This window comes from Mesitornis unicolor, unplaced genomic scaffold (genome assembly GCF_000695765.1).
Source record: "Mesitornis unicolor isolate BGI_N332 unplaced genomic scaffold, ASM69576v1 scaffold24645, whole genome shotgun sequence".
Lineage (NCBI taxonomy): Eukaryota > Metazoa > Chordata > Aves > Mesitornithiformes > Mesitornithidae > Mesitornis > Mesitornis unicolor.
Window position 1 is genome coordinate 112,718 of NW_010187867.1, and position 16,798 is coordinate 129,515.

The 16,798-nt window shown below is 43.6% G+C and overlaps 1 protein-coding gene across 1 annotated transcript in view; it reads right to left on the reverse strand.

Annotated features, from left to right (window-relative positions):
* Positions 1 to 5,850, reverse strand: part of CELSR1 (cadherin, EGF LAG seven-pass G-type receptor 1) — a gene marked incomplete at its 5' end in the record, with an annotated part of 93,801 nt that extends 87,951 nt beyond the window's left edge. Inside the window, one exon of the mRNA XM_010185613.1 lies at positions 5,212 to 5,850. Coding sequence (XP_010183915.1) covers positions 5,212 to 5,850 — 639 coding nt within the window. The remainder of the gene's footprint in view (positions 1 to 5,211) is intronic.
* Between the last annotated feature and the right edge of the window lie 10,948 nt (positions 5,851 to 16,798).

The window sequence follows — 16,798 nt, forward strand, 5'->3', positions numbered from 1 at the left end:
GACAGGTCCACAGCAATCAAAGGGAAACTGTGTGGCAGTTATAAACACTTAGTTTCACTACAAACATCAAAACAACAGCATGGCATAGCACTGCTGAAAAAGAAGGAAAAATTCTAGACCTGCAACGTTATACAGACCTTCATCAGGCTGCAACCACCCTACATAAGCTTTCTCATGGTACTGCCATAGAGATATTGCAAGAAAAGGCACTAAGAAACAACAAAAGTTATAAAAAGGCTGATAGTCAGCACTAAACTTTTTTGCTTCCAGGATCAGCAGAAAAACTTGATAGAAAGCTGTTAGGACTTTTGCGAATGGGAAAAGATACAGTCTTTAAATTCTGAAAATAGTGCAAATCACCCAGCACCCTAACAGCTGTAATTAAAACTCTTGAAAATAAATATACTGTTTTACTAGCATTAGAGGTTGCCACTGTTTTCATTTGTCTATTACATAAATGCATCTGGAACCCAGGAGCACAACTCTGAAGACCTGGACCAAGGGACACCGTTAAAGCAGCAACGATACAAAACATTTCAGTGCCTTCATTGCAGCGCCTTAACAACTGAATCAGGTATCAGAGAGATGATCCATGAAGTTGTCCCATGCTGTAGACAATGTCCCTACATTTACTGGAGTGTTTTGGAATGGCAGAATTTCTTATTTGGTGTTTTGTGGCAAAGACAAACTTGGTCACAGCTGTTTGAAAGCGCTGGCAAAGTCCCACCATCCTGTAAGGATAATCTTTGTTCAGCCTTGCTGTTACAAAACCATGGCCTTTCACAAGCTAAACAAGGAGTTAAATCTGCAGAAATCAAATGAAGGTTTGCTGTACAGCATTTTGGCTGTTGCACACCTGTGGTCCCACTGCTCCAGTGGAGCTGCAGAGGTGTAACTGAGAATGGAATTTCAGACCCTCTCACCTAAGATAAAACACTCATTACAGCCGCCCTGGCTGCCAGATTTCTCTACTTGAAAGCTGAAATTCTCCAAAATTAATCTCTCTGGTCTGAAAAATGAGATTCTGGTATCAGACCGAGCTGGGAAATTACTATCTGGAGAATGGATATAAGTAAAGATAAGGCAAAAGCAAATCTTCGTATTTACTTATGCTACTATATGTTTGCAAGAGCCAAATGCTAAGAACTTACTAAACAACATGAATAGGGACTTCTGGCACGATGCTGTGAAAACAGCTATAATTACCTTCTCATAACACAAAGCTGGAATTCACAGCAGTCACATTAGATGTCACGATTCCTCATGACAATATAGTATCACAAAAATAAATTAGGAGGGAAAAAGTATAACACATAAAAGATCTCTAATTGCTGTATTTGATTACTAGAAGATTTACAGCCACTTAAGATTTCTCCCCTCTCTGAAGTGAAATCCAAGGAGAGATGCAGAGGATATGGGAAATTCTCTGATGATCTTTTTCCCTAGAAAATGCTCCTTGCTAGGGGTTAGGTAGCAAAGGAGGCAGAGAGAATGCCCTGTGCCAAGAGTAACAGAGAACATTAAATCTCTTCCCTATTTCGGGGGTGGATTTGTTTTCCCCTTGGAGTGCTTTTGCTCTATGCAAATCAAATTTCACCTTTTGCGAGTACAGCTGTAGAGGAGAATGGTAGTGGCAGCTGCTGAGCAGAGGGACCACAGGCACTGAACTGCAGGAAGCACTGCAGGAGGACCCAGCGATGGCAGAGGCACCCACTCACGGCAGGGCAGGAATCAGGGAAATTCACCAAAAAGGTGTCAACTTATGACTGCAGCGGTATATCCGATAGGAGGCATCAGGACTGGGCTGGAAGTACAGCTAATTCAGAAACTACTGAGGCAGCCATTCCCCTATAATTCATCTCAGCTGCTTTTGAAGCACTCAGAGATACATGACATACAGCTGGAAAAATTACACAGGCCTTCCACAGTGTTCAAGTTCATTAAATTTGTTTGTTTAACTTGAATTACACCCTTTAACCCTTTAGGCATGCACAGTCCCAGCAGAGTCTTTTCCATCAATCTCTGCCATCAGTGGCATGACTGTTAGTGTGTACACTGTTAATTTCTCTACACTAATTTGTATATAAAGAAAAGCATTTAAAGGGGTCACTATTCTGAAAAAAACATTATTAAACATGTGTGTCCTTCTTCACTCACCTCCTTACATCACAGGAAGTGAAGCTATTTCCAAATCACCCCAAACTAGCCAGTAATCAGGTTTCAGAAATACCTTGTAGAAGTTCAGTTTACCTTTGTGCCCGTAACAGAAGACTCCTGAAGACTGAGAAACTTTCATCATGTATAAATGAGTAACAATTACATCAAAACAAATGGAGGGCTTCAAAGCAGGGTGGAAAAATGGGGGGAAATTCCATCCGATTAAGAGAGAACATAATTATCTTCTACAGGAAATAAGCGCTCTATTCTTAACAGGTGACCAGTCAGATAGATTCAGCACAGGGTTATGATTATGTAGTGATTTCTCATCGAGTTGCAGTATATCTCCTCTGAGAGATGACAGATCTTAGCATTTTCTTGTAATTACTTTTCTACATAGGCTCTTAATTGGGAATTGGAAATGTGAGAGCTCCCAGAGCAAGGCTGCATTTCATTGACTATTACCATTCATTACAATTCAAAGATACATAAGTACGTCATACTGGTATGTTACTACACGGAGTTCATACCGTGGTAACATTTCAGTAGTACCAGAATCTCCCAACTTTTGGCCTTAGCAATTCTCAGCTCATTCCAGTTTATGATCTCTGCATTACATGGGCCGTTACACACTGCTACTACTCAAACCAACCTATGCTGTTTAAATATTGAATAGATCTAAAATCTGGATCGCTGCAAACAAGAAATATTTATATACAAGCTGAAAACACAGTATTATGACTAATAGATATAAACTGAAATTGCAAATGGATATGAAAGCATTTAAAGAAAGGACAAAAATCATAGGTAACTGACAGAACTTAAGGGAGATTAGGACAAGATTCAATAATGGATCTTCATAAAATACTTCTGGTAATAGATTACTTGTTGATAACATTTCCACCTTGTTCTGTAAAGGAGATGAAGACCAACCAATGACCACCATATGTGGGTAAGTGTGTATGGAAAAATTTTGGTTTGAGGGAAAAATATTGTCATGAACATTGAGTCTAAAGGCACTAATGTAACATAAACCAGTCACAGAGTATATCTATATACTGCAGTAATTAAGCAATAAATAAAAAATGTTCAATATAATTTGTATCAATTTAGAAGATACGGGATTCCAGGGCCCTCTTGATCATGGTTGGGTGTGTATTCCCCTGGCCAACCCAACTGTGATCATGACCCGAACCATTCTTCCAAAGAATGAAGCATGGTTAACTCTGAAACCTAAAGATGATATGGCTATAAGCAGTGCTCACTCCTTACCTTCTCATGACTCTAATATCCTAGCAGAAGGACAGTTAATTTTTAACTCAACAACTATGCACGGAAAATACAGTTATAGATAAAATCTTTCTTTGTGTATGAATAATATGGTGCCTCTCCTCTAAATACGTACTGTGTCTGTTCTGACTACAGCATTAATTATTAAATATGTTCATCAATTATTAATATAAGATTATTCTCTTCCATTTTTTAAGCATATTTAGAGTTTTTTTCATGAAGATTTCTAGCAAGAGATACTCATAATTAGATTCAGGAATGCATATCATTTCAATGCCTAAGACATGGATGAATTATAATGTATATCTTTGTTTAATGAAATTTGCTACTTCTAACCATTCCTATTTACAGTACATAAAGATGTTAAATGAAATTAACTGGTCATAAAATCTATTCTGTAATGCTCAATGCTGCACGTATTTTGCATTAGCTTTATGCAATGGATAATGGACTTTATAATGCATTTCACTGTGTAAATCATTCACAAGAAGCCTGGCAGGAAAATCACTCCTCAGCAAACACCAAATATTCCAACCACCTCACAGCTCTGTTCAGGGTTTCACCAGTCAGGGAAAAAGTTCATCTCCATCCCCTTAGGAAGGTCCTGCTGCCCTGGGCCCCATGCTGAGCTTGGGGAGCATCTCCTGTCCCTCTTGCCAGGGAAAGCCCAGTTCACTTGGTGCTGCCACCTCCCTGCTCACTGACTGCTGGCTCCTCCCACCCTCACATTTCCAATTACAGCCCGGAGCCAAAAGCCACAGAAAGTGAAGGAAAACCATTCCACCTAGAGAGCTGGAACCATCCCAGTAGACATCCACATCATGTAATTTCTTTTGCATGGAGACTTAAATAATTTATGTTTTCAATTTTTTATAACTTCAGCAGTGAGAGACAACATTGGGAACAGCCTCCTCTGCTTCACTCCTCGTTTGAGGGGGTGACAGACATTGCTGAGCCGGCAGCATGAGTTACAGCCGGCAGCACGTCAGTGCACAACGCTGAAATGCATATGCAATTTCAAATACATAAATAATCCCACTGACTTTACTAAAGCACCAGAAAACATTCAGCTAATATTCTTCCACAGCTCCTCAGGAGTTTTTGAGAAGCAGCACTTTGATCTTTATTAGCTGTCAAGTTCATGATGAGGCAAAGTACGTTCCTCAGCAGGCTGCTGGAGACAGGCCTGGCAGAAGCTACGATCTTCTGGAGTTTATCTGGACGTTTACAAACTGGAGCTGACTCGCAGTATTTCCCATAAATGTGTATTACTGCAGCTTCTTGGGACCATGAACGATCCCATGCTTTGCGCTTTTTTACAACCATGGGTTGACAACCTCCTACTGAGGCTGCGCACCCCCACTATGCCCTGGTGGGAGGGGACTGCCAAAGGGCCAGGAAGGAATTAACATGCAAAACCATGAACCGGGAAAGGTGTCCCACCTTCTTCCTTCCAGATAAAAGAAATGCATTTGCATAAAGTGTTTTGAGCAGAAATTCACACAACAGGAGTTGCTTGAGCAGCTGTTAGCCCCCTTGCACGGCCTGGAGCAATGCGCGGTTCCTGCCATCATGAGTACACAGAGATAGGTGACTTACTCAAAGTGATGTGTGACACTCACAAGCCTTCTCCCAGCCAGAAGGCAGCGCCAGGGGTTTTTCTCCCTTTGACTAAGAATGTCAGCTATTTCAGCTTGACACAGAGCTGGCCTGGCTGATGGTCTAACATATAAATCATGGGTCAAAGATAAGATAAACACATACCAGTATAGTCCTCGTAGCATTCACAAGTGTAGCCCCCTTCTCGGCTCCGGCACAGCCCATTGCTTCCACAGGGGTTGGAGTAGCAGAGATCAATCTCTGTCTCACAGTAGTCACCTGTGAAGCCCGGGGGACATCGGCACCGCAGCCCGTTGATGGGGTGGATGGGCCGGAACAGGACGGTGTTGGAGCTGATAAACGGGGCCGAGCTGTCAAACTTCAGGACCGAGACGCACTTCATGTAGTTCTCACAGGGCTCGCGCAAGCAGATGTTGTCATCGAAGGGCAGCACCCTCTGCGTGGAAATCATAGTCAGGAGGGTCCTGTTGAGGTAGATCTGCTCCTGCAGGTCCTCAGAGGGGAAGAACTTGTTTCGAATGCCACCGGGAAGCAAGGCCGAGAAGGTCACGTTCAGGATATTGGAGCTAACGTCTGTGTCATTTTGGATGTTGAAGACGAAGATGCCGTCCTTGGTGGTGGAGAGCACCGTGGCCACCCCCTCCACAAACAGCGACAGGAGGGGAGACAGGAACCTCTCCTGGGACATGTTCTCCAGCCGCACCGTGATGCTGTTGGTCAGCATGTCATCCGTGATGATGGTGACACGCAGGGTGCAGACTGCTGTGACACTGTGGACACCATCTGAAGGGAAGAAAATAAGATAACAGCGATGTCAGAAAGCAGGCTTCAAACTATGGACAAGGAGGCTCCCTCAATCTCCTGGAAATAAAACAGACCTGCGAGGCACTTCAAGGCACCGTGACGGGAGAGGGAAACATATCCACCTTCTGCAGTGACACCAATGCCTTTACTCAAGAAAACAAAACAAAATCTCTTAAGAACTGCAACTCAAAAGACCAGGCACATCTCAGAGAGCCCAGAACACCAGGAGGACATCCCAGGCAAACAACCAGCAAGGGCTTGTGAGTGAACGGACAGTCTGAGGGGTCAGGACGGCAAAGGGGACAGCAAGGGGAAGGGGCCTCTCATAGATGGAACTTCATACGAGTCACTGCTAGTCTACAACTGCTGCTGAGGAGCTGCTGCTTTTCACAGCACACCACCAAAATTATCTCCTCCAGGCGTGGTCTAAGGCTCAATGAGCCAGAACTATGCACACACAGAGAACTGTGACCAGAGCTTTAGATAAACGTCACCTAAGGAAACAAGACTTCGCATTTGAACATCCGAACTTTTTTATTCCTCACATCTAACTTCTTCAAAATCCTTTAAGAAAATTAGAAAATAACTGAATAAAATATGCCTGTAATGAAAACCAGACATTTAAAGATTCTTCCATTTTATCCTTGCTTTAAAGCATTTCTGATATTGCCGTGGATTTTCTGCAATAAAACCCTTAAATACATAACTATAGCACTAATATGTGTCACTGGACTGAGAGATGCCACTGTAAAATCTCAGTACACCCTGAGGCTTATAGTAGTGCTGTGCATGTACAAACTCCGGAGCATTCTCATTGTGAAGCTTAATTATGACACAATGACTGCTATACTTAAACTAAATTCAATGTGAGCATTAAATAGGAAGTTGTGTCACCACTGAAACAAAACCACTTAGTTTAATTCAGTCTCCTTGCTAACATTAAAGACTCACTAAGAAAATACAGATCACATTACAGAAAATATGGTTAGCATTACAGCAGCATCTAGAAATCCCAGGAGAGATCAAGAGTGGCTTCTGAAAGGAAATGTTCCTTCTCACAGTCTAAATAAACAACCAGAAATGGGGTGAGTTCATCTCAAGAGAGAGATGAACTGATTTGAGTGGCCAATTTGAAGCCCACAGGGGCGTTAAGAACTGAACCCAGTTCCCTCAGGTCCCAGCGCAGTGCTACAGCCTTGGCTCAGAGTATCCCAGACATAATCATTTCACAAGTGACCTGCAAAGACATTTATTTCAATTAAACCATAAGGTTCCTCCGGAAATGGATTTTGAATCACATCAATGTAAAATCGCAGCAGAAACTGCATCTGAATCAATTTAAACCCAGTGTGAGATCAAAATTCTAATAGCACAGATTGCTAAAGGTCATTTTCCTAAGGTTTACTATCTCACAGTTTATGACATTATGGTCCTTATAAAAGATTTTTCAAAACCAGAAAAATCAAAGTTGGTCTTTTCCTATTCACTGTCACCGCTACACCTGAAGTGCTGTTTTGTTGTCATAAGAAAGATATTGTTGGAAGATTTTTCCTCCAATAATATAGTAGCGATATAGTAAATTACAGCAGCATAACTGACCAAAAGGCTTTTGACTCCCTCCTCCCAATTAGGTTATCTGTAAAAGCTCAGCTGTTGACTTTTTTCCACACTGAAGCAGCTTTTAGGCAAATAAAAAAATCTTTTCTCCTGTGTGCTACTTTAGTACTGCCCAGCTAAAACCAAACAGTCAGAAGGGGTCATTATTTGGGGAGATCTGTTTGATGTGCCCCTCACAGCAGCTCACGTGTTGGCTTTCACTTTCTCCCAGGTCTGCAGAAATCTTTATCTCCCCTTTCTCAGACTCATTCTAGGAATGTTTCGTTTCAGCCTCCATCAAGACCCAAAGCAACCTTCAAAAATTATTGGTAGCCAAAATCCTCATTGCAACCTCATCCTCCTGCACAGTCTGTGGATTTCTGGCCAACAGACAATATAGGATGCGCCGTACGTTCATAAATGTCATCCTCAGACCAATTTACCTACTTGTATCAACCACACGGCTCGCTCCCCTGAAATGGCAGCAGCAGAATTATGCATTTTTTTTTTACTAAAGCAATTGACATTTGCCTGCCAGTCCTATAGGGAGTCTGAACTATTTTGCTATTTGCTGCACAATACGCTACAGAAGTTCCCTCATACCAGCCACAACGCTGGACAATGGGAGCTTTTCTTAAGAAAACACTATGATCTACAGCCCATGGTATGTATAGTAAGAAGACAAAATACGATCCACTGTCTGACAACGCACCAGTCTACAAACTGTCATAATCAATAGCAACTGTCACAATATGCAAGAGCTTCCCAGCATTCACAACTGCTATTCTGACACAGTTAATAAATCACTGGAAAAAGCCCAGTGTCAGATACCACACAGCCTCCTTGTTCTGCGGGCAGCACAAAAGAAAACCAGGCCCAGACGTATAGCTGCAAAATGAAGTTGTGCTTTAAAGGCCAGTTCGGCTTTGTGCAGCCCTGTTGCAGAGCACTAAAATAAAAAGAGAGTAAAAAGGAGCTGAGCATGTGTACTACAGGCAACAAAAGAGCAGCATGGCTATACAGGCAGACGGACAAGTGCCTCTTTCATATCCCCAGTGAGTCTGAGAACAGCATCACGGGATCTGATCATCCATTCATTCAGAAATTTGTGGAAAGTTGAAACAATCTGTGGTTTTATGGGACCAAATTAGTATCTATTCTACTTTCAACAGACAACATTCGCTTTGAGGGTCTGGAACAAGTGCAATAAAGAAAGTGGAAATTTTGTCTTTGTCTTTATTGGGAATTGAATTAAGCCCTAAATACATGATAATATATGAGTTTTGAGATTCACAGACAGAATACTCCATGGAATTTTCAAATGATTACTGCCAGAAATGTGAGAAAAATAGTATCAGTAAGTACTATTTTATGGAGCAGTAATACTTTATGTCCTCTCACTGTCTGACATGCCTGCCATATGCAGCTATGATACACAAGCACAACCAATCTGTTACTCTGTGAAAAAGGCTCTAACAATCTGACTTTTCAGAGGTCTTACAATACAGCTATAAAAAGTCCCCGTCATTTTGGCAGATGCAAGATGGCTTCAGTCAGGGGTGTGAAACACCCTTCGAGTGATGCCACACAGGAGAAACTCCAGTGACACTTCACTCTTTGGAGCAGATGAATACTTACACACGTAAGGCTTTGCTGTCACAGGTGCTCTCACCCACCGTCTGCCCGGCTTCAGCAAAGCAGCCAAGTGCAGGAGCCTTCCTGAAAGAGCCCCACAAACACAAGCTGTGCTGGCAGAGGAGACATGCAGGCCTTGAGCAGACAGACTGGGCCTGAGCAGCACAAGCCACTGCTGCCTGTACAGCCTGGAAAAGGAAAATGCAGGACAGAGCAAGTAGAAAGACAGGATTCAATCCATCCTTTTGCAGGGTTTGCTCCTAAAACCCTTGTACCAATGGCTTTTGTCACGCTGTCACTTCTCTTCCACAAAGTGGGGGTAATGGCACTCACACGTACATTGTGGAACAATGGGTACAGATGCAGAGATAGTGCGGTACCGAGGGCAACATAAATATCCTGAACAGATCATAAAAGGGTCTTTCAAAAGCTGATACAGCCAAGCTAAATCAATAACAAGGTGGAAAGACTAAAAAAACTCTTCACAACTGACACCTCAGTGAATGGACCAAGAGGATTCTGGATGGCCGCACAGGTGCACAGGAGAAGAAACATGCATTAGAGTCCCCGCACACTGCGTGTATATCCTGGCAATATTATTTTATGTATGCTTTCCACAGAAGACATCTCCAGAAGGTAGAAATGAAAGCAGACTGTTGTCACTTGTGTCACTGTCCTTGCTGAATAGGCTCCTTAAAAACAGAAGTACTCATCTTCGTCATCCATCAAACTAATGAAAAGATTTAATGGCAATCACGTATCCCAATTCATTACAAAGAAAATAGAAGGCTGACAAAAGCTCAAACTTATCTAAAATACACTAATAACTAAGAATTTATTAGTCATTGTGTCATGATTATCTTTACAACAAACCCAATCAAATCTTAGACGTTAATATCAGCTTTCTATCTTCTGACAGTCCATAAACCAAATAATTTTATCATCTAGAAATGTAAACACAGCAAAGTTTAACTGAAATGCGTGTTTGGCAGTGGCGGTACCTGGCCAGAAAGGATCTTCCTGTTTGTTTTTTAAGTAGGCAGCAATAAAATACTTAACACTTTTTTGGTTTATTCTATATAAAGGTCTTAACACTGCATATCAAAGCTGAATATTTCATACAGATACTTTAGTGTCAGAGCTTTCTTTCATGGATGGACGGCCCAACCCACACCTATTCTAATTCTGCTTTACAATGCATCTGGAATTAACAGCCATGCAAACTCGTTGGCTAGCAAAATGTAGAATAAGGACATCTCATAGGTTCAAATAATCTCTTGCTCTTCCCAGCTCCTAAGAAGCAAGCATGGACACAGGTAGAGCCACTGCTTGGTAATGTGCCTTTGAGTGATCGAAGCTCCATCCCCCACTGCTTCCAGCCATGTCTTCACACATGGGAGTTGATACACACCTAGTCCAGTACTAAGCCTTGAATTAATGATGAGGATGCCATACTTTTAGCGTCCTCTCCACCACCTGGATGGCAGAAGCACATAAGTAGCAGCAGCTTACAGCAGCAGAGATCACAGACAATACTTGCTGCCTGAGCAGAGCTGGAATCCAAACCACGCTTCCCACTGAGCAAACAGCGGTAAAAAATCGATAGATGTCCATAGAAGTGAGATGCATGGTTCTGTGCTAAGCTTCAGTTTGCCTCAGCAAGTCTCTAGTCTTGCAGTGCAGAGTCCATTCCTTGCATGCATGCCTTCACCACCATGGAAACAGATTGAAAATGCATAAAATATCAGTGTATGAATATTGTCCCTTCCAAACCACTGCCGTAAGTACTACAAAGCTTTACTTCTATGAGTAGAAATAAGAAGTCTACGAGTATCCATACGACAAACTCCCTAAAGTATTTTCTACATTATAGAAAAGTTCAGAAGCTTACAGCACAGAGAAAATATACTGAAAGTAAACTGCACAGAAGACGGTAGGTGGGAACATTAAGTAAGATGCTTTGCATTACCAGAAAGAAAAATAAAAATAGGCATAATTGTGAATTTACAGGGACCCTACATCAAGGTCTTCCCAGTTAGCAAGCAGCCTCACTGGAGAAGTGTTTCAGGACGGAAACTGTGTGTGTGACCCCAGTTTGAGTGCCTTCAGGGCACCCTGGCAAAGGACACAGGGGCTGGTGTGGCCTTAGCTCTCCGAAAAGCCAGAATGATGGGCAGTAGCAAATGTCCCCTGTGCATCCCTAAGTAGTCCCTGTTTTGTAGTAGGAATAGATGAAAGTACAAATTTCTCTTCTGCTAGAGAAAAGGGATATTAAATGGTGCGATAACAGAAAAATAACACCCATGAGAAATACATGCCTTCACTTCCCTTCGGAAAAACATAAACTTATTGTGTGTAACATCCTAGCATATCTTAGACAGGCACTAGGGGATTCTGTCAAAGCCTCCCTTCCCCTGGGATCGGAAATGCTGTTGACAACCAATTCCTTCTTTATATCAAGTTGGATGAAATGACATGGAAATGATTCCCCTCAGCCACATGAAACTTATGCTATTGCTTTTGTTCCTTCATTTGAGGCTGGCAGTCTCAGCTCTGCACATTTAGGAGCACTGACTGCCAACACAAGTTGTGGCCTTTGGAAAGGATATACAAAAATAACTACCTACTATTCACACAGTGCCAAAGGTTCACGTTGGAACCACTGCTCTGAAGAATGTTGAAGGCCAGGTCTGCTCCAAAGCCCATTACATCAACAGGAAGAGTCCCATTAACTTCAGCGGGCTTCGCTCCCAGCCAAAACTGGGCCTAGAGCCTAATTCCCTGACTCCTTGTCAATGCACTTGTGCAGGGCTTCATTCCTGACCCAGCAGCCCCAGACAAGAGCAACAGCCTGCCCAGGGAAAGGTTGCAAATCAAGACGGTGAGAGCAGAGAGCAAAAGACAAGGGATGAGCAGGGCGAGCATGTGGACAGCAGAAACATGCAACATGGACTGCGCAGCACGTAAAGGTTGTAAGGGTTTTCCTAAAACCAGGTGCCTGACTTGCAACTTGGCATGTCTAAATTTTCAGGATGAGCAGCTGCAGCCCCTCTTCTGCAGATGCTCAGTTTTAAGAACACTGGCCAATGTTGCCTGGTGTGCTTTGAAGAAAAGAGGGTTTGCAAGGGTCACATGAAGGGGGACGTGTTACCTGGTGCTATAGGGGGTTTTAGACCACACAGTGAGGTAAAACAGAAGGCAGCTGAGCCTCGTGGCATATGCAAACACACCAGCAACGGGAGCTCAGTCCTGACTGAGCTATGAGGGAGTAGAGTGTCCTGGGGAAAATACATCTCTGTGTGGAAAAAGAACTTCTTTGGGATTGACTAGTCCAAGGCTAGAAGACTGCCAGAGGGCAGGAAATGGTCCATGCCGGGCACAGAGCGAGTGTCTACATACGACTGCACCAGCGACCAGCTCTCCCTAAACCAGCATTAACCACGCTGCCTCCAGCACCATCCCTCTGTCACTGCAGCAGCTCAGAGCACCTGAGGGGCCTGCCCCAGCCCACCCAGGACAGGGGTGTGTACTCAGGTTGTGGCTGGGACAGCTTGTGCTCACCGCGGCCGGCGCGGAGGGGCAGCACCAGCCACAGCAGCACTTGTGAAATGACGTTAGGGTCGGTGCAAGCAAGGGATCGTGACATGTCTGTTCAGGCACGGCTAATGCTCACAGGCTGCAGACACTCTTAAAAACACCTGAAGTCAAACTTTCATGTACTTGTATTTCAAGACAAGTCAGCTCTCTGTCCTGACAGCAATGGGTATCTGGGACACCTGGGGAAGATGGGCAGTGGGACTCACGGCTTGTGACTAAGGGTCATTCTCACTCCACAATCCCCTTGGCAGCAGCCATAGCAGTAACAGCTAAATAAGACAGTTAAAGAAAAACAAGCAGTGGGAGGAGAAACCGTCATAAAGCAACTGTGAATTCCCGACGTGTATAAGAGGAAAAAAAAGACTAATTTTGGCGTCATTATCTTTAATGTAGCCTATTCAGGCTGCTATTCAGGATTATTTACTTTGTACACAATACTGAAAAGAAAAAAACATATTTCGGTTTGCAGCTTAAACAGGGGATTAAGAAGAAATTGATGCCAACGAGATTGCTCAACATTGTATAAGACTGCCATTAGCTTTTCTAAAACCAGCACCTGCAAGCAGAGAATTTTGAAATGCTAATTGTGTTGATAACACCAGTCTGGGGGAATATTTCCAGAAGGTGGGAAGTAAGGCAAGTTGGATCTGCTGGCAGGAAAAAGCACTCATGAATGCTAACTCCCGCAGCATCGCCTCTTGCTCTTCAGGTACCTGGCGCAGATGGGGTGTAGCTGCTGTGGGGGCAAGATGCAGGCAGGGGAAGCTGGCGGGATGTGGCAGTGACAAGGCGGGCAGGTGGAAACAAGTCTCTGTCCTGGGCAGAAAGCACAAGGATGAAGGGTACTTAGAGGGAGGTACGTGAGATGACAGTGTGAGCATGCAAACAATCAGCTCCTTCCAGACCATTTTACTGATGAGATTTCCCTGCTAAAATGCAAACTGATTTTCCTTCCAGGGCTCTGCAAACCCCTGTGTACTTCAGCTGCTTTTTCTTGTTAGCAAGGATGGGCAGGACTCCTCTGCCTGGCCATGCTCGGCAGCGGGACTGGGCCTGTCCCAGTGTTGCGGCCCAGACCTGCTCCTTGCCTGGAACCACCGGCTTCCGGCTGCACAGGACTTGGAGGGGGTGCCCAGCCCAGGAGCCCACGCCGCTGCCATTCCATGTATGACACAGGAGCTGTGACAGCTTCTGAACTCCAGCTGTAGAGGAGGATTTCCATTTCATGCTAATGTCCACAGAGACACTTAAAGCACTCACCGGACCTGTTCAGATGAAAAACTCCCCTCCAGATCTCTACATCAGATAGATTCACAGACTGACTGCTGAGGGCTCCCATAAAGCTCGATCTCGTTTCATATATAAGCAAAACTATTGCCTAACTACTGCGATAATTTTGAAGCCTTTCTGAACTTCAAAGGGAGAAGGTTTTAATATCATTTACTCTTTCATGCTAATTAAATGCACAGCTAAATGTCCGTAGCTAAAAGGCAAGTGCTAGTTTCCCAGCAGGCTCTCATTGCTGCAGTGCATGGGAGTAGTGGCTGCTGTGGCTTGGGCAGGCACTGCTGAGCAGGGGGAGACAGCAACAAGCAACGGGTGCACGAAGCCTGGGCACGGGGAGCCCAGTCACACACCCCCTACAGCTATTCATGGGCATCTTTACCGTGGAAGCACCAGACATAGCAAATGGCAGTCATGGGATGCTCCAGCGTTAATCTCCATTCATGGCACAGTCTTCAAGTAAATGATGTATTTTTTACAGAGTAAGATAACAGCAGCATGTTTACCCTGAAGCATGCTTTTATGTCACTAACCCCACTTCAAAAGACAAGAGTCCTTGCTCGGGGTGACCAGCCATGCTGCCAGGGAGCAACTGATGAGTGCCTACAAAAGCCTCTGTTCTCCTTGTAGCTACACATCCCCTGCAAACATCTTTACTCTCTGTCTGACTAAAGCAAGAACTTACCCCAGGCCAGCCAGGGCTCTGCTCAGATCTCTCTGCAGTTTCAAAGGAGGAGTGGATGAAAACTATTTTGGGGATGGCGAGGGGGGTGGAAAGAGTTGGGGTGGGGGCCTGGAAATTCCAAAACCAGGAGCAGCGATAAGGAAACGGCTTCTCCGCCTCAGTGTTTGCGCCCATCCTGCGTATTAGTAACCTCAAAGGGATCCTTTCAAAAACAGTGTCAGCAAAACAAAATCCACCAGGTTTATTTTTCTAAATGTCTCTACATTCCCATGTTCCTTTTGCCTGGAGATATGCTCTGCTTCTTGTTGTGACCCACAGTGAAACCATGGGGACGCTTCCCTCTAGACAGAGTTCAGGTTTGCTGTCTTGACTGGAAAATAAAGACGGGAACAATAACAAAAGACGATGGTCCCACTTTTCTGATGTCATCTTTACAGCCAAGCTTTCCAACAGCTGCCTATCAGCTGAAAGAATTATTGATGTTCTGGGCAATGCAGAAACTTGCCCAGCTCCCTGGAAAAGAAATCCACCAGAAAAATTCAGCTGTGGTAGCTCAACAGGCTGCTGACTGTGCTTGTGCTCTGTTGAAGCATGGCTTGGGAAAATAAGAGGGTTCTTAGGCATACATGTATTTTTTTTCAGTTTTCTGTAGTTTCAGTCATCAGAAGATCATTTGAAAATTAATACAAGGAAAAACCAGAGGGCTATCCATCCAGGGAAGGACACGCAGTAATGGCTACATGGCAGCTTCCACACACATCGGGCTCAGGAATGGTTGGTTCAGCCACTCCTGCCCCAGGAGATGCAAACATGAGGGACCTGCACCAGCAGGGTAACTCTCGACACTGCTCTAGTTCACACTGAATTTGGTGATGGGCGCAATGACTGGGGCACAGATGTCCCACCTGTAACCTGTCCTACAGGAAAGGTTTCACAGCCTTAATAACTGGCTCTCTTTTCTCTCTCTCTCAACTTCAATTAATGTTTAAGAGTTTTAGCAAGTAGTAGATCAAAATCAAGATAAGGGATGGGGAGCATCAAGGTCCATCCACTGGGATCCGACACAAAATACACCCATCTCAAACAGTATGAAGATTTAAATTTTCAATTAGCTTGACTCCATTAGAAATCCCCAGAATGAAAATACTTCCTTCAATAAAATGTCGTATTTTGCCCCATTTTTGGTTTCAAAGGGAATAGGTTTTCTTTATTCTTACTAGATTTTCAACTGACCAGTTTTGCTGATCTTTTCTGTTAACTGAGGTCTGCTGAGTTAAGCAAAATAAGGAGGAAATAAGGAAATAAGAAACTTGAGGAAATAAACTTAAGCAAATAAGAAACGGAAATAAAAATATTTTCTTGCATCATGTGATTAAAATAAAGACATAAGAACTGAAAGATAAAATAAACAGACAAAATCACCCTTATCAAACCTTTGTAGTTTTGGGAAAGACTCATCAGGCACTGGCAATATGTATAGAAAAAATGCTACGTGCTTTGTCCAGACTCTCTGTTGATAGGCAACCCACACAATCTTTTAAAAACGCAATGCAAAAACAAAATCCCCTTTGATTAGCTCACCATCTACGTCTCGCTGGCCACTGGCAATGAGATCATCACGGTTTTGGCTGCATGGTCAACTGAGAAGATTATTCTTGGATTTCTGCCATAAAAACTTGTGTGCTGGACACGAATCAAAAGGGACAAAGCACTTGTTTCCTGTTTCTATAGTCCTGAACCTGCAGTGGGTATTTTTCTCTCCAAAACTTTCCCAAAGAGAAAAGCAGCCTCACAGACAAAAGGAAGGGAATGCAGGAGTTTTACTCCTGTCACCGTACGTCGTCTCGGGAAGCCCATGCAGAGAAAGGGCAGGCCAAGGTACAACAGATGGGAGTGGGTAACAGCAGTGACTGGAGCCACTGGTGAAATGCAGGAACTACACTGATCCTCAGAAACGATATTGTAATCTCAAATGCCTATCTAATTATTTCTGATCAGCTGAGCTGTAAAAATGGAGTCATAACTACATGATTCACTTCTTTAAGAATCAGATAAGATTCTCTGCCAGACACTCTGTAGGCAGAACAGGTATTTTGCGTTCTAGGACCAATACAAGGCTATAAGCAAAAA